General features: G+C 43.5%; 1 protein-coding gene across 1 annotated transcript in view; it reads left to right on the top strand.

Annotated features, from left to right (window-relative positions):
- The window catches only part of mindy4 (MINDY lysine 48 deubiquitinase 4), a 280,604-nt gene that overhangs the window by 200,964 nt on the left and 60,933 nt on the right, over positions 1–18,707 (top strand). Inside the window, exon 15 of the mRNA XM_072254193.1 lies at positions 18,538–18,699. Coding sequence (XP_072110294.1) covers positions 18,538–18,699 — 162 coding nt within the window. The remainder of the gene's footprint in view (positions 1–18,537; positions 18,700–18,707) is intronic.

Below are 18,707 nucleotides of genomic sequence, written 5' to 3'. Positions count from 1 at the left end.
GTTATCAAGTTATGTGGAGATCTGTATCTTTCAAGAATGTGCTTCATTCAGATACCTCAAGTTTGTTTTGTTTTCTGTATACTGACTTCACAGACTGTGCCTGCACTTTGCTTCTGAGAAGGTGGTGGTGAGATGCCTTCCTGAACTGCTCCAGTGCTTTTAAGAACATAGAACAATACAATCCCTTCAGCCCACAACGTTGTGCTAACCTTTTAACCTACTCTGTGCTTAACCTCTAATCCTTCCCTCCCACATAGTGCTTCATTTTTCTATCATCCATGTGCCTATCTAAGAGTCCCTTAAATGCCACTACTTTATTTGCCTTTACCACTGCCACTGGTAAGGCATTCCATTCACTCACCACTCTGTGTAAAAAAAACTGACCTATACATTCACCCCCCATACTTCCCTCCAAACACTTTAAAATTGTGCCCCCTCATATTATGCATTGCCCTGGGAAGGTCTCTGGCAATTACTCAATTTATGCCTCTTATCATCTTGTACACCTCTATCAAGTCACCTCTTATCCTCCTCTCCAAAGAGAAAAGACCTAGCTCGTTCATAAAGCCCTTGCTTTAGATATGCTATGTAATCTAGGCAGTAATCTGCTAAATCTCCTCTGCACCCTCTCTAAAGCTTTTATGTCCTTCCAAAAATGAGGCAACCAGAAATACACACAAATGTTAATTAGGACTCGAAGTGTCAGGGAAATAGAGTTCTCCCTATTAAGGAAATATTTCCATGATTTTGCCCCAGCGATGGTGAAAGAACAGAGCCGCATTTCTGAGTAGACAAGCAGAGTTTACAGTTAATTCTCTGGATTTAGAATTGCTAGGTTCAGTCTAGTAGCTCTGGTCAGAATTTCCCTTGGGTTTGGGTAGAATACAATATAAAATGAATCAAGGAATTCTTGTCTATCTCTGTTTTGGTATCTTTGAATTGATGTGATGGAAAACCTGATACACGGATTACCAAAAGATTGTTTGTATTCAAAAATGTCTCTTTCAGTAACCTTAAAAGAAAATGATGTATGTTCAAACCTTTTCCAAAAGACAGGCAAGCAAAATATAATTCTCAACGTCAAGAAAAAATGTGCTTTTAAAATAATGGGATCAATACCAGACATCTGTATGCTTCCAGAAATCAGTGATTTTTGGGTTGTGTAGTTTGCACAGATTATTTCTATTATGGATGTTGATATGGAACTTACTTTGGAAAATGGTATGAAATGCATGTAGATATAATGTAGATTGATAAACGAGAAATTTTATCTCCAATTTGTAAAAATAGCATGAACTTTATAGGTCTTTTGAGAATATTAATACTGTTAAGTTGCTTTTGTATAGGTTAATTTACAAAGCAGCATTACAAAAATGTAATAGCTCTAACAGAGAGGCTCATCTTGACCTTGGGTGCTGTCTTTGTGGAATTGGCACTCTCTCCCTGTGACTACATGTGTTTCCACCACATTATCTGGTTTCCTCTCGAAGGCCTGTGAGTTGAGAGGTTAATTGGCATGTATTTAAATGGTAGAAATTTAGGGGGATTTGATGGGAATGTGGAGAGGATAAATTAAGATTAGTATAGGATTACTGTAAAGTGGGGTTTCCAGTTTGGCTCCACAGACCCCTTGCTTAATGGTATTGGTCCAAGGCCAAAAAAAAAAAAGGGTGGGAACCCTTGCTGTATTGGATGTTTGATGATTCACAGGTGGGTTGAGGGACCTGTTTGTAAACCACGTATCTCTTAAATAATGTGAGCTCATTAATGGTACCAGAGCATAGAACAGTACAGGTAGGAACAGGCCTTTTGGCCTACTGTGTTGTGCTGAACTAATTAAAATAATGATGCCTAATTAATGTAATCCCTTCTATACCTGCACTTGGTGAAATCCCTTCATCCTGCATATTCATGTGACTATCTAGCAGCCTCTTGAATGTTACTGTCACATTTGCTCATTTGCTTCCACTATCTCACCTGGCAGCTCACTCAAGGCACCCACCAGTTCTGTTTTTTTAATATTGCTCCACACATCCCCTTTAAACATGCCCCCTCACCACAACAAATAGAGCATAGAACAGTACAGCACAGAAATGGATTCTTCAGCCAAGTTGTGCTGAACTAATTAAGCTACTGAGTTGTAGAATACACCTTCTGGTGCTACTTGGACACGTCTTCAGTGATGAACCTGGGGTCCTAGGGTGTTTCGGGTCTTTAATCATCAGACACCCTCGACCGGGTGACCCAGTTGGGGGTGATCAGCCCCCGACTTGTGTCAAAGTGGCACACTGATCCACGGATGCCCCTTCTGGATCCACAGCCACTGCAAGGCCTTTTCAGCAGCCTCCGGAATGTTCTTGGTGGCTCTTCTGCACTGCAGTCCTTTAACTCCAAGGAGTTTTAGAGTCCGTTGTAATGAATGGCCAGCAAAGCCCTGGCACCCAACTTCGAATGGCTCACAGCAAGCTCTCCAGCCATTGCTCCAGCATTCTGTAACAAGATCTGTGTATCTAGCCCTCTTGTGCTCATTGGCCTCTTCTGTCTGGTCTTCCCAGGGGACAGTAAGTTCCAGCAGGACCATTTGCTTTGTAGACTCCGATATTAATGATGCCTTATTAAACAAATCCCCTCTGTTCCATATACCGCCATTCTCTGCATATTTTGTTAATCTATCTAAGACCCTTTCAAATGCCTCTATCATTTTATAAATGTCTAAAACAGTTTAGAAATATGAAATTGGAGTAAGTGCAGTTGGATTAGGGTTTGTGGTAACCAGAACTATAGTTAATATCCCATCACGCAGTAGCACAAAATACATTTGTTAGGAATTGCAAATTTTTTTTAACTTGGTTCGCATTAATTCTTCAGTTTCCTGTGGTGCGCTGGTTTCCTCCCACATTCCAAAGGCATATCAGTTAAAGGGTTAAATGGTCATTTAAAATTGTTCTGTAATTAGGGTGGGGTTAAATAGGTGGTGTTGCTGAGTGGTGCAGTGTGAGCTGGAAGGGCCTTGCCATGCTGTATCTCTAAGTAAATAAATTTCAATAGAACCACGAGTCTCAAGTGCTTCCCTCGTCTCACCCCATCCCACCCCAACAGTAAATTCAGAGCAATGTGCACAAAATGTTACAGGAACTCTGCAGGTCGGGCCACATCTATACAGGGGGAAAGATATCAGTAGACAGTCTGTCTCCAGAGATGAAGACAGAGATCAAAAAAGGGGAGAGAGGTGTCAGAGATGAACCAAGTAAATTTGAGGGCAGGGTCTTTAAGTTGGAGGCAAATTTGATGCTCAGCATGGGTGCATCAAATGCAGTCATCAATGTAGCATCTTACCCCTTCCCTCCTCTTCATCTACCTGTCACCTCCCAGTGTTGCCCTTCGTCTTTCCTTTTCTTACGTGGCCCATCCTCCCTGTCCCACTCACTCACCTTCACCCTTCTTTCACAGGGGTCCCTGACATAGAGTCCACGGACCCCTCAGTTCTTGGTAGGGGTCCATGGGATAAAAAACCCCTGACCTATCACCTTCCAGTTTGTAATCCTTCTGCTCCTCCCACCTTCTTATGCTGGCTTCTTTCACCTTTCCAGGCCTGTTGAAGGATCTTGGCCCAAAATGTTGACTGTTTATTTCCTTCCATAGATGCTGTCTGACCTGCTGTGTTCCTCCACCATTCCAGCATCTGCAGAATCTTTTGTGTTTATACTAAAATCAGGCTTCTGACAGTTAGTATATGACTTTTATATTTTGGAGTGTTCATTCTCCCGATGGCTGTTTCCTCTGGGTGCTCCAATTTCCTCCTACATTCAAAAGACATACAGATACGGTTATTGTGTTACAGGCATGTTATGTTGGTGCCAGAGTGTGGAGACATTTGCTGGTTGCTCAGAGCAATCCTGGATGATTTGATTTGATGCAAGTAACATATTCCACTGGATGCTTCAATGTACATGAGACAAATAAAGTAAACTTTTAACAATGTGACCTGAAATTGTTGGGTTATTGTAAAATCCCATCTGTCTTTAGAGCACATAGAACCTGTGCCAAGATGATCCACCCTCAGGGTAGAAGAGCATCACTTTATATTCCATCTGGGTACCCTCCAACCTGATGGTATGAATATAGATTTCTCCTTCCAGAAAAAAAAATTCCCTCCTACTGTCCTCTTCTTCAATTCCCCACTCTGGCCTCTTAGTTTTTCTAACCTGCCTGTTACTTCTGCAGCCACCTCCCCCCCCCCTTCCCTTTCTCCTATTGTCCACTCTTCTACCCTATCAGGCTCTTTCTTCTCCAGCCTTTGACCATTCCCACCTACCTGGCTTCACCTATCACCTTCCAACTAGCCTCTTTCCCTTCCACCCCCCCCCCCACTCCACCTTCTTATTCTGGCATCTTCCCCCTTTCGTCTCAGTTCTGAAGAAGGGTCTTGGCCCGATACATAGACTGTTTACTCATTTCCCTAGATACTGCCTGATCTGCTGAGTTTCTCCAGCATTTTGTGTTTGCTGTCTACTAAATTAGTCTTTGTTTACACAAATCCACATCTCTCTATTTTCTTTGCATATTCATGTGTCTATCTAAGATTAAGTGCCTCTTTTGTTTTTGCCTCCACCACCACCACCACCGCAGGCAGTGCATTCCGGGCACCCACCACTCTGTGGAATAAAAGTCTTGCTTTACACATCTCCTTTAAATTTGCCCCATCTCATTTTAAGTGTTGACATTGTGCCACTGGAAAAGAGATAACATTTGTCTATTCTATCTATGGCCCTCACAAGATTACAAATTTAGAACATATAGAATAGTACAGCACAGTACAGGCCCTTCGGCCCACAATGTTGTGCCGACCCTCAAACCCTGCCTCCCATATAAGCCCCCACCTTAGATTCCTCCATATACCTGTCTAGTAGTCTCTTAAACTTCACTAGTGTATCTGCCTCCACCACTGACTCAGGCAGTGCATTCCACGCATGAACCACTCTGAGTAAAAAACCTTCCTCTAATATCCCCCTTGAACTTCCCACCCCTTACCTTAAAGCCATGTCCTCTTGTATTGAGCAGTGGTGCCCTGGGGAAGAGGCGCTGGCTATCCACTTTATCTATTCCTCTTATTATCTTGTACACCTCTATCATGTCTCCTCTCATCCTCCTTCTCTCCAAAGAGTAAAGCCCTAGCTCCCTTAATCTCTGATCATAATGCATACTCTCTAAACCAGGCAGCATCCTGGTAAATCTCCTCTGTACCCTTTCCAATGTTTCCACATCCTTCCTATAGTGAGGTGACCAGAACTGGACACAATACTCCAAGTGTGGCCTAACCAGAGTTTTATAGAGTTGCATCATTACATCACGACTCTTAAACTCCATCCCTCGACTTATGAAAGCTAACAGCCCGTAAGCTTTCTTAACTACCCTATCCACCTGTGAGGCAACTTTCAGGGATCTGTGGACATGTACCCCAAGATCCCTCTGCTCCTCCACACTACCAAGTATCCTGCCATTTACTTTGTACTCTGCCTTGGAGTTTGTCCTTCCAAAGTGTACCACCTCACACTTCTCCGGGTTGAACTCCATCTGCCACTTCTCAGCCCACTTCTGCATCCTATCAATGTCTCTCTGCAATCTTTGACAATCCTCTACACTATCTACAACACCACCAACCTTTGTGTCGTCTGCAAACTTGCCAACCCACCCTTCTACCCCCACATCCATGTCGTTAATAAAAATCATGAAAAGTAGACGTCCCAGAACAGATCCTTGTGGGACACCACTAGTCACAATTCTCCAATCTGTATGTACTCCCTCCACTACTACCCTCTGCCTTCTGCAGGCAAGCCAATTCTGAATCCACCTGGCCAAACTTCCCTGGATCCCATGCCTTCTAACTTCCTGAATAAGCCTACCGTGTGGAACCTTGTCAAATGCCTTACTAAAATCCATATAGATCACATCCACTGCACTACCCTCATCTATATGCCTGGTCATCTCCTCAAAGAACTCTATCAGGCATGTTAGACACGATCTGCCCTTCACAAAGCCATGCTGACTGTCCCTGATCAGACCATGATTCTCTAAATGCCTATAGATCCTATTTCTAAGAATTTTTTCAACAGCTTACCCACCACAGACGTAAGGCTCGCTGGTCTATAATTACCCAGACTATCCCTACTACCTTTCTTGAATAAGGGGGCAACATTTGCCTCCCTCCAATCCTCCGGTACCATTCCCGTGGACAATGAGGACATAAAGATCCTAGCCAGAGGCTCAGCAATCTCTTCCCTCGCCTCGTGGAGCAGCCTGGGGAATATTCAGTCAGGCCCCGGGGACTTATCTGTCCTAATGTATTTTAACAACTCCAACACCTCCTCTCCCTTAATATCAGCATGCTCCAGAACATCAACCTCACTCATATTGTCCTCACCATCATCAAGTTCCCTCTCATTGGTGAATACCGAAGAGAAGTATTCATTGAGGACCTCGCTCACTTCCACAGCCTCCAGGCACATCTTCCCACCTTTATCTCTAATCAGTCCTACCTTCACTCCTGTCATCCTTTTTTCTTCACATAATTGAAGAATGCCTTGGGGTTTTCCTTTACCCTACTCGCCAAGGCCTTCTCATGCCCCCTTCTTGCTCTTCTCAGCCCCTTCTTAAGCTCCTTTCTTGCTTCCCTATATTCCTCAATAGACCCATCTGATCCTTGCTTCCTAAACCTCATGTATGCTGCCTTCTTCCTCCTGACTAGATTTTCCACCTCACTTGTCACCCATGGTTCCTTCACCCTACCATTCTTTATCTTCCTCACCGGGACAAATTTATCCCTTACATCCCGCAAGAGATCTCTAAACATCGACCACATGTCCATAGTACATTTCCCTGCAAAAACATCATCCCAATTCACACCCGCAAGTTCTAGCCTTATAGCCTCATAATTTGCCTTTCCCCGATTAAAAATTTTCCTGTCCTCTTTGATTCTATCCTTTTCCATGATAATTATAAAGGCCAGGGAGCAGTGGTCACTGTCCCCCAGATGCTCACCCACTGAGAGATCTGTGACCTGACCCGGTTCATTACCTAGTACTAGATCTAGAATGGCATTCCCCCTGGTCGGCCTGTCCACATACTGTGACAGGAATCCATCCTGGACACACTTAACAAATTCTGCCCCATCTAAACCCTTGGAACTAATCAGGTGCCAATCAATATTAGGGAAGTTAAAGTCACCCATGACAACAACCCTGTTATTTTTGCACCTTTCCAAAATCTGCCTCCCAATCTGCTCCTCTGTATCTATGCTGCTACCAGGGGGCCTATAGAATACCCCCAGTAGAGTAACTGCTCCCTTCCTGTTCCTGACTTCCACCCATATTGACTCAAAAGAGGATCCTACTACATTACCCACCCTTTCTGTAGCTGTAATAGTATCCCTGACCAGTAATGCCACCCCTCCTCCCCTTTTTCCGCCCTCTCTATCCCTTTTAAAGCACTGAAATCCAGGAATATTGAGAATCCATTCTTGCCCTGGTGCCAGCCAAGTCTCTGTAATGGCCACTATATCATAATTCTATGTATGTATCCAAGCTCTCAGTTCATCACCTTTGTTCCTGATGCTTCTTGCATTGAGGTACACACATTTCAGCCCTTCTACCTTACTGTCTTTACACCGTTTATTCTGCTTCTCTTTCCTCAAAGCCTCTCTGTATGTTAGATCTGGCTTTACTCCATGCACTTCTTTCACTGCTCTATCGCTCTGGGTCCCATCCCCCTCGCAAATTAGTTTAAACGCTCCCAAACCATGCCAGCAAACCTACCTGCAAGAATATTGCTCCCCCTGGAGTTCAGGTGCAACCCATCCAATCTGTACAGGTCCCAGCTTCCCCAGAAGAGATCCCATTGATCCAAAAATCTAAAACCCTGCTCCCTGCACCAACTCCTCAGCCACGCATTCAACTGCCATCTCCTCGAATTCTTACCTTCTCTGTCATGTAGCACTGGCAGCAATCCTGAGAACGTCACCCTTGAAGTCCTGTTCTTCAGCCTTCTGCCTAGTTCCCGAAACTCACACTTCAGGACCTCATCCCTCTTCCTACCTATGTCGTTGGTCCCAACATGTATCACGACTTCTGGTTGCTTTCCTTCTCGTACCAGGATGTCGTGCACCCGGTCAGAGACATCCCGGACCCTGGCACCCGGGAGGCAACAAACCATGCGGGTGTCCTTCTCACGTCCACAAAATCTCCTGTCTGCTCTCCTGACTATAGAGTCTCCAATGACGACAGCTCTCCTCTTCTCCGGCCCACCCTTCTGCACCACCGGGTCAGACTCAGTGCCGGAGGCCCTGCCACCGTGGCTCACACCTGGTCGGTCGTCCCCGCCAACAGTATCCAGGACGGTAAACTTATTATTCAGCAGAATGGCTACAGGGGTGCTCTGCCCTACCTGTCTGCTCACCTTCGCTTCCCCCCTCTGACCGTCACCCAACGACCTGCTTCCGACAGCCTAGGTGTGACTACCTCCCTGTAGCTCTCATCTATGACTGCCTCATTCTCCCTTATGAGTCGAAGGTCATCCAGCTGCTGCTCCAGATTCCTTACACGGTCTTCCAGATCGCCCAGCCGTATGCACTTCTGGCAGATGTGACTCTGCGGAAGAGGGGTTTTCCCTCAAGACTGCCACATCTCACATGAGAGGCACATTACCGTCTTAGGAGACATTGTAAAAACTAATTGCGAGCTAGCTTGTCCTTGCCTCTTCTCATCGAAGCTTCTTGAGTCAAAGCCTCAAAGCTCCACTCCTTCACTGGCCCACTCACGCTCTGGCCGCTTTCCACTGGCCTCTGGCCGCTTTCCACTGGTCTATCAGGTCTCCCTCCACCTCCACCTTTTCAGGTGAAACAGTCGGAGTTTGTCCAACCTCACATAGCGCATGGCCTCCAGCCTAGGCAGCATCCTGGTAAACTTCTTTGCACTCTCTTCAAGGCCTCCATATCCTTCCTATAATGGGCCAACCAGAATTGAATGCAATTCTCCAGAGTTTTAAGAAACTGCAACGTATCATTTGACACTTGTGAACTGGTGACTAATGAAGGCGAACATGCCACATACTGTGCTTTTTTTACCACCTTATTAACTTGTGCAGCTACTTTCAAGGCGCTACAGACTTGACTTGGACACCAAGATCCCACTGAACATCAGCGTTGTTGAGAGTCCTGCCATTAACAGTGTATTGTCCTTTGACATTTGATCTGCCAAGTGCAGCATTTTACATTTGATCAAATTAGACTCCGTCGCAAAACACATCTGTGGAAAAGATCGGTCGACGTTTTGGGCCGGAACCCAACTGTCCTGACGAAGGATTCCGGCCCGAAACGTCGACTGATCTTTTCCACGGATTCTGCCCGACCTGCTGAGCTCCTCCAGCGTGTTGTGAGTGTAGCTAGAAGGTGGGTGAAGCCAGGTGGGTGGGAAAGGTAAAGGGCTGGAGAGGATGGAATTTGATAGGAGAGGAGAGTGGACCATAGGAGAAAGGGAAGGAGAGGAATACCAGGGGTAGGTGATAGGCAGGTAAGAGGAGGTAAGAGGTCAGAGTGGGGAATAGAAGAGAGGAGAGGCGAAGAAAAGTATTATTTTTAACTGGACGAAGAAATTGATATTCTTGTCATCAAGTTTGAGGTTACCCAGATGGTATATAAGGTGTTGTTCCTCCATCCTGAGAATGACTTTATCATGGCACAAGAGGATGCCATAGACAGGCATATCGGAGTAGGAATGGGAATTAAAATGTTTGGCCACAGGGAAGTTCCACTTCTGGTGGATGGAGTGGAGGTGTTTGACAAAATGGTCCCCCCAATTTACAACAGGTCTCAGCAATGCAGAGGAGGCTACATCAGGAGTACCGGATACAATAGATGACCCCTGCAGATGTACAGGTGAAGTGTTGCCTCACCTGGAAAGACTAGGGCCCTGAATGGAGGTGAGGGAGGAGGTGAATGGGCAGGTGTAACACTTTGATTGCTTGCAGGGATAAGTGCTGGGAAGGATGAATGGACAAGGGAATCACGGAGGGAGTGATCCCTGCAGAAAACGGAGAGAGGGGGAGGGGTTAAGATATGTTTGGTGGTAGGATCCCATTGGAGATGGTGGACGTTGCAGAGAATGATGTGTTTGCATGCAGAGGCTCATGTGGTGGTAGGTGAGGACAAGAGGAACTCTATCACTGTTAAGGTGATGGGAAGATGGGGTGAGCGCAGATGTCCAATGGAGGAGATGTGGGTGAGGGCAGCGTCAATACTGGGGGAGGGGAAACTGTTTTTTGAACGAGGATATCTCCGCTGTCCTGGACAGGATAGCTGTATCCTGGGAACAGATGCATGGAGACCATAAGACCATTCAGCCCATCGAGTCTACTCCACCATTCCATCATAGCTGATGCTGGATCCCACTCAACCCTATACACCTGCTGCCTTGCCATATCGTTTGATGCCCTGACCGATCAGGAAACTATCAATTTCCACCTTAAATTTACCCACGGACTTGGCTTCCACTGCCGTCTGTGGCAGAACATTCCACAGATTCACTGCTCTTTGGCTAAAAAAAATTCCTCCTTACCTCTGTTCTAAGAGGTCGCCCCTCAATTTTGAGGCTGTTCCCCCTAGTTCTGGATACCCCCACTATAGGAAGCATCTTCTCCATATCCACCTTATCTAGTCCTTTCAGCATTCGGTAAGTTTCAGTGAGATCCCCCACCCCGCGTTCTTTTAAATTCCAGTGAGTACAGGCTCAAAGCTGCCAAACGCTCCTCATATGTTAACCCCTTCATTCCTGGAATCATCCTCGTGAACCTCCTCTGGACTCTCTCCAATAACAACACATCCTTTCTGAGATATGAGGCCCAAAACATTTGACAGTATTCTAAGTGCAGCCTGACTTGTATCTTATAAGCCTCAGCATATTTCCTTGCTTTTATATTTCCCTTGAAATAAATGCCTCTTTTACCAGACTCAACCTATAAATTAATCTTCTGGGAGTCTTGCATGAGGACTCATAAGTCCCTCTTCACCTCTGATGTTTGAATTTTCTTCACATTTATCCATACTATTGTTCCTTTTACCAAAACACGTAATCATACATTTCTCAACACGGTATTCCATCTACCACTTTTTAGCCCATTCTTTCAATTTGTCATAAGTCCTGCTGTGATCACATTGCTTCCTCAGCACTACCTATCCCTCCACCTATCTTTATATCATCCGCAATCTTTGCCACAAAGCCATCAATTTCATTATTTAAAGTATTGACAAACAATGGAAAAGTAGCGATCCCAATACTGACCCTTGAGGAACACCAGTAGTCACCAGCAGCCAACCAGAAAAGGCTTCCTTTATTCCCACTTGCTGCCTCCTGCCTATCAGCCATTCCTCTATCCATGCTAGTATATTTCCTGTAACACCATAGGATTTTATCTTGTTAAGCCGCCTTGTAAGTGGCACCTTATCAAAAGTCTTCTAAAAATACAAGTAAATGACATCCACTGCCTCTCCTTTATTCACCCTGCTTGTTACTTCCTCAAAGAACTCTAACAGATTTGTCAGGCAAGACTTCCCTTTTCAGAAACCATGCTGACTTCAATTCGTTTCATCATTAGACTCCATGTACCCTGAAATCTCATCTTTAATAATGGACTTCAACACTTACCCAACCACTGAGGTTAGGCTAATAATTTCCTATAACTTCCAGTCCTCTGGGACCATGTCAGAATAAAGTGATTCTTGAAAGATCAGCAACCTCTCTCAGGACTCTGAGATGTAGTTCATCTGGTCCAGGTGACTTATCCACCTTAAGACCTTTGCATTTGCCTAGCACTTTTTCCTTTGTAATAGCAATGGCACTCACTCCTGCTCCCTGATACTCACAGACCTCTGGCATACTGCTAATGTCGTCCACAGTGAAGATGATGCAAAGTACCCATTAAGTTCATCTGCCATTTCTTTGTCCCCCATTACTACCTCACCAGCATCATTTTTCAGTGGTCTAATATCAACTCTCACCTTCCTTTTACTCCTTATGTAAATGAAAAATCTTTTAGTATCATGCTTTATACTATTGGGAGAGTCCTGAGAGGAAGGAACTGAGAAAAGGGAATAGCAGTTTTATAGGAGACAGTGTGGGAAGAGCTATAGTCATGATAAATTCAATCTGCAACTGATCTATATCCCTCTGTACCTGATGGGTATATTCCAAACAGTAGTCTCCCATCAAAAAAAATGTAGAGGATCCAGAGGAAACTTCTTTGTCCAGAGAGTGATAGGAATCTGAAACTTGTTCCACAGAAGCAAAGTTTTGTGGAAAATAGCATTAAGCACAGGCCAGAAATGTGGTAAAACAAGGAAAAATGAGAAACACAGGAGATTTTGCAGATGCTGGAAATCCAGAGTAACACAGACTGGAGGAACTTAGCAGGTCAGGCAGCATCTATGGAGAGGAATAAACAGTCAACATTTTGGGCGGAGATACTTCATCAGGATACTGACGAAGGGTTTTGGCCCAAAACGTCAACTGTTTGTTCCTTTCCATGGAAAAATGAGAGGTGGTTTGTTATGAGCATAAAATGGGATAATTGGGCAAAATAGCCAATTGTAGCTTAAGATTCAAGATTGTTTAATTGTTACTACACTGCATTCTGGGTAAATTATCATAGGACTTGCTGCAAAGCTGAGTCTTTGGTTTAATACGGAGTGGGCATTTATTTACTCAATGCCTTAGGTGATATTTGAGTCCTATAACTCATTTTCTGGCTCTTTCTACTTCAGAAGTACTCGCACCAGGTTTGTATAGCCAAACGTTTCCAAGTGCAGTTCTGTGCTTTAATCCTCTGCTTCATAAACTCAAAGTCAAATTTAAAGTAAAGGATCTGTTAGTTACATAATGTGTGCCAAATATAGAGTGTGTAGAGAACTTTCAGTAACAGATATTGTGCTATGTAGAACACTGCCTGTGACTCCTACTTCAGTATATTAATAGAAAAGTCACATTTCTCATCTATACCTTCTATTGCCAGTTATTGTACATAAGTTCTCTAAGAAAGATCAAGTTCTAATTTATTTTCATCTGAATGTAGATATATACAAACAAAAGGGCTATGGGCCCTTCGTCTGCAATGATCCTTGTAAATGTCATAAATGGGTGGGGGGAGAGACCCTGGTGATCCTCTCGGTAGTTTTTCCTATCGAAAGGAGACTTAACAAATAGCATTACATCCATGGCTGTGCATAAAACTTCAATTAGTTGAGCAATTCAGTACTCCCATGGAATTTTAATCCCTTCATGCATTTGGTCACATTAGAGCTAACTTTTTTTTGCTGTCCACGTCACCGATAATATGTCAAAAAAGTTAAGTAGGCATACTGAAATTCAGTTCCATATCTATATTGATCTCAGTCAAGAAAGGAAAAATACTGCAGACAACGGGAATCTGAAATAAATAAAAGATCATGAACTTGGAAATACACTGCAGGTTAGGCTGCATTTTCAGCAAGTCCTTTAGTATGTTTCTGTGCTATTAAGTACGGTCCATGTGCTAAGTAATACATGCCCATTTCTTTAAATACAAAGATGTACTGATGTAGATAGAACTTTAAATTCTGGTTAGTGCTTGTCACAGTGTAAACTTTTAAATGATGTTACGTCCACCAGCCTGTAGTTCCATTATTGTCCAATGTTAATTTGAAGGTATGTAACATGAATTATTTAATTTATTTAGAGGTATAGAACAGTTACAGGCACTTATGAGCCAATCACCCGTGTGACCAATTAACCTACTAACCAGTACGTCTTTGGAATGTGGGAGGAAACCCGGAGCACCCAGCAGAAACCCACATGGTCATGGGGTGGATGTTCAGACTCCTTACAGACAGGAGCATAGTTGAACCCTGGTCGCTGGCACTGGAATAGTTAGCTAACCACCGCCGTGCCTCCCTGTAATGGCATATAATGTCATTTATCTGGCTTCACTCTGCCCTGCACTTCATCTTCACCAACTGCCATGACCTCAATATTTTTATGCACACTAGATGTAACAAGCTAATTTTGAGGTGTTACTCTTGACATGAGGGAAGCATGGACCCAATTAGAGTGACAAATACCTGGAGTCAGATGGGTTCCATTTTAGGGTTGTAAAGAAGCAGGATTAAAACACTGGAGATGGCCAGTATGTGCATTCTCTGTCCGTAATAGAACGTAGAACACTACAGTACAGGAATGGGCCATTTGGCCTACAATGTTGTGCTGAACCAATTAAATTACTAATCAAGTAGCCAACTAAATCAATCTCTTCTGTCTACACAGTGTTCATATACTTCCATTGTCTTCACATTCATGTGCCTATCTAAACACCTCTTAAAAGTCTCTAATGTTCCTGCCTCTACCACCACCCCAAGCAGTGCATTCCAGACACCCACCACTCTCATGTAGAATACTTGCCCCCTGACATCTTCTTTGAAGTTACCCCTTCTCACCTTAAAGGCATGTCCTATTATATTTTTGACTGATCAGGGAGGAGAAGTCATACATCAGGAACCTGATTGAATTTTATAATCTGACCATGAGAATGAACAGAGGGTCATGCATCAAAATGCTGCCGATGCTAGAAATCTGAAATAAGAATAAAGAATGCTGAAAATACTCAGCAGTTCAAGTAATTTCTGCGGAGAAAGAAGCAAAGTTGAGATTTCAGGTTAATCACATTTCATTAGAACTGAGAAATGTTAGAAATAAAACACGCTGTATGGTGCTGAGAATGGGAGGGGAGAGGACAAAAAAGCTAAGTTTGGAGCGTGGAAGACAGGGAGAATCTGACAGATATAAAAAGTTATGAAGGGTATTGATAAGGTAGTAGGAAATGTACCTATTTCACAGAGGTGTCTCTAACCAGAGGTATAGCTTCAGGGGATTTTTTTCCACTAAGGGGATGGTTGAAGGTGAAGGCAAGTACTCTCACATTTAATGAGTATTTCAACAAGTACTTCAATTGCCAAGGCATCAAAAGCTACAGAAATGGGATTTTTTTAAAGATAGATACATGCTAGCTGGTGCAGACTCGATGGTCTTATTTCCACGCTAGATGGCTTTGTAACAAAGGACCTATCCAAACTTCTCTTAATTATTGCAGTGTATGATGGATCTTTATCTTTCACAGATGAAAGAAAAATGGAGGGCTATAACATCCAAGCAGCATTTCACTAAGTGTCAGAGCAGTAGCATTCATAGGAATACACTCCGGTGACTGGAGTCCCATTTCACATCAGTCAAAATCAGGTTTAGTATCAGTGGCATACGTCATGAAATTTGTTGTTTTGCAGCAGTGGTACGTTGCATTATATTATAATAAAAACTATAAATTACAATCAAAATTATATATATAGTTAAGTAAGTAGTACAAGAAGAAAGCTAAAAAAGAAAAAAATATATAGTGAGGTAATGTAGATGGGTTCATTGTCCATTCAGTAATCTGAAGACGGAGGGGAAGAAGCAGTTACTAAAACATTGATTTCAGGCTTCTCTATCTGCAGTAATGAGAAGAGGCCATGTCCTGGGTGATTGTGTGGGGGGATCCTTAATGATGGCTACCACTTTTTTGAGACATCGCCTTTTGGTTGTCAGAGGTCAAGCATCCCTACCCCAAGTCATCGGTGTGAGAATTCCTCACAAAGAGCCCTACACTCAATCATCAGCACTGTCAATTCTCTTCTGGTTTTGAGCAGTCTCCCTATCCCAGACAATCCCTTTTACTCACCATCCCTCTCTCCTCTCTGCTGCTTTAATCATGCTTGTTTCTAAACTGTTCGCTGTTCCAGCAAAGCCATCAAACTGAAACGTTCACTTTGTTTCTCTCTCCACGGGATGCCTTTGAATTTTTTTAATATACTAGAGGCATAGATTAAAAATTCAAGAAGGCATTTCAGCAATAAAGTTTATAAACTTGTCTATATTCAAAGACTGATAGAACTTTGGAGCTCATTTCTGTAACTGAAGCTCATTAAATTGTTCATTTCAGTCTTGGATTGATAGGTTTTTATTAACCAAAGATAATAAGAGATATTGTCAAAAGATGATTGTACAGAGTTAGGCTACAAATCAGTTTAATCTCAGTGAGGAGAAGAGAAGCATAGAATAGAAAGCTGCTGTTCCAGAACATTTCCAGTGTAATGGAAAAAAATGGGATCTCCCACTAGCCACCCATTTTAATTCCATTTCCCATTCCATTCTGATCTGTCCATCCATGGCCTCCTCTACTGTCGCAATGAGGCCACACTCAAGTTGGAGGAGCAACAGCTTGTACTTGGTCTGGGTAGCCCCCAACCTGATAGCATGAACATCAATTTCTTGAACTTCTGGTAATGCTCCCCCTCTCTACTCCCTATCCCCTTTTCCCTTTCTCACCTTATCTCCTTGCCTGCCCATCGCCTCCCTCTGGTGCTCCTCCCCCATTTTCTTTCTTCCATGGCCTTCTGTCCTATCCTATCAGATTCTCCTTTCACTGTCAACTTCCCAGCTCTTTATTTCACCCCTTCCCCTCCCAGTTTCACCTATCACCTTGTGTTTCTTCCCCCCCTCCCCCCACTTTCTAACTCTGACCCTTCAGCTTTTTCTTCTGCTGTCCTGCTGAAGGGTCTCGGCCCAAAACATCAACTGTACTCTTTACCATAGATGCTGCCTGTCCTGCTGAGTTCTTCCAGCATTTTGTGTGTATTGCTTGGATTTCCAGCATCTGCAGATTTTCTCTTATTTGTAATGGAATACATGTTGCTTGTCCCTCATTCGTGCTCAATAATGTTCCACAAACTGCAGTGAATTATTTGCCTAATCTTCTATTTCAGTGATATTTATTGACAGATAAATATTAGTGCAGTGGCTGCAGTGTATTTATAGCACGGAGTAGGTACTTTCCCCTGTAACACCTGTCTTTGCACCTTGGCCCCCACCCAACACCATCCAGGGCTCTAGGCAGTCCTTCCAGGTGAGGGACACATCCATGTACATCTCTTCAGCCATATTTATTACATCTGGTGCTCCCAGTGTGGCCTCCCCTACTCCACTACTGCCCCGGGGGAAAAAGGGAGGAGGGAAGGGTTAGATTGATCTCAGAGTAGGTTATACGGTTGGCAGAATATTGTAAGCTGAAGAGCCTTTTCAGCACTGTACTGTTGTACATTCTAAGTTTAACATTTGATCAGAAAATCTGACAGTGCTGCATTCCATCAGTGGTGCCCATGTGAAGGAAGTGCTTAGATTTTTGGAATGGGACTTGAAAGCTCAATGTTCTGTATTTTTATACGTGTAAACAAGCCTGATGTATATAATCTACTTCCTTCCTGCCAGACACTGAGGTAAATTGTAGTAGAGTATTGAAGTGTGTGTTTACTGAAATCAGATGACTAGAGGCTGAAAAGAATATTAGAGGCTAAAAGTTTTTTTTAATAGGTTATATTGTTAGGCTTGTCATGACTTGCCTGTTTGTTGAATCTAGACAAATCTTATGATGCTATTTCAATTAATTAGTCCACATAATTAAATCTCCAAAAGCCAATGAAACAGCTCTATATTGGAAACTAAGTGGTTTTGGGCAGGTTGTTCTCTGAACAGTTGCCAAGCTCTCTGTTGAGCTGTGCAAATTTTTGATGTGCGTTGATGAAAGGTGAGGGGCTTTCATCCCACTTTCATGTTCACAGAGTGAGCTTTCCTGGACCTGTGAAAACCACACTTGAGCTAGATACTCTGCAAACTTGGGAATAATTCCTGGCAAAGTTATATAACGAAGTATAGTTCATTGGGGAGTGCTGTCACCTCCTCATCTGAAGACTGTGGATCCACATCTCATTCCACAGACTTAAGCAGGAAGATCTTAGCAGAGACTGCAATACAGTACTAGGCTGCTGCTGTTAGATGTGCTTACTTTCAGCTGAGGTATTAAAACCTGTTTTCCCAGGTGACACTAAGGAGCCACATAACTGAGAAACTTTCAATTTTTGTTCTGGGTTGTAACTTTGGCAAGTGCAACTGCCAGTTTGCCAACAGCACTGACATGAATGAAAAGTTATCTGATTTTTAGTAGTGGTAGTTGACAGGTAAGTGTTGGCTTGATCACTGTTCTTGTTCTTTGTTTCTTTTACATTCAACCAAGCAATAAAGAGCCCTGGTTTAACATTGAGTTGGGAAGTCCTGATGAAAGGAATCGGCCCAAAATGCCATCTGTTTATTGCTCTTCGTAGATGCTGCCTGACCTGCTGAGTTCCTCCACCATTTTCTATGTGTGTTACTTGGGACTTCCAGCATCTGTGTAATCTCTTGTGTTTATCACTGGGAAGTCAGCAGGTCTAATGGTGCAGTACTCCTTGATCACTGCACTGGAATGTCTGCCTAGATCATGAGCTTGGCTCCGTAGAGTGGGTCTTGAACCCTCGGTCTCTAACTCAGAAAGTGAAGTGCTACTGCTGAGTCCGGGTAAACCAGAAGTAAGAAATTTATTTTTCTTCTCTCACAGGAGCTTGTAAATCTGCTGTTGACTGGTAAAGCTGTCTCCAATGTTTTCAACGATGTTGTAGAGTTGGATTCTGGCAATGGCAACATCACGGTCCTCAAAGGAATTTCTGGGCGTAGTGACATTGGACTGCTGTCACTCTTTGAGCACTATAGCATCTGTAAGGTATGTGT

Source organism: Mobula birostris, chromosome 3 (assembly GCF_030028105.1).
Source record: "Mobula birostris isolate sMobBir1 chromosome 3, sMobBir1.hap1, whole genome shotgun sequence".
Taxonomy (NCBI): Eukaryota; Metazoa; Chordata; class Chondrichthyes; order Myliobatiformes; family Myliobatidae; genus Mobula; species Mobula birostris.
Note: the sequence above shows the minus strand (reverse complement) of the source record. Positions and strands in the feature narration are given on the sequence as shown.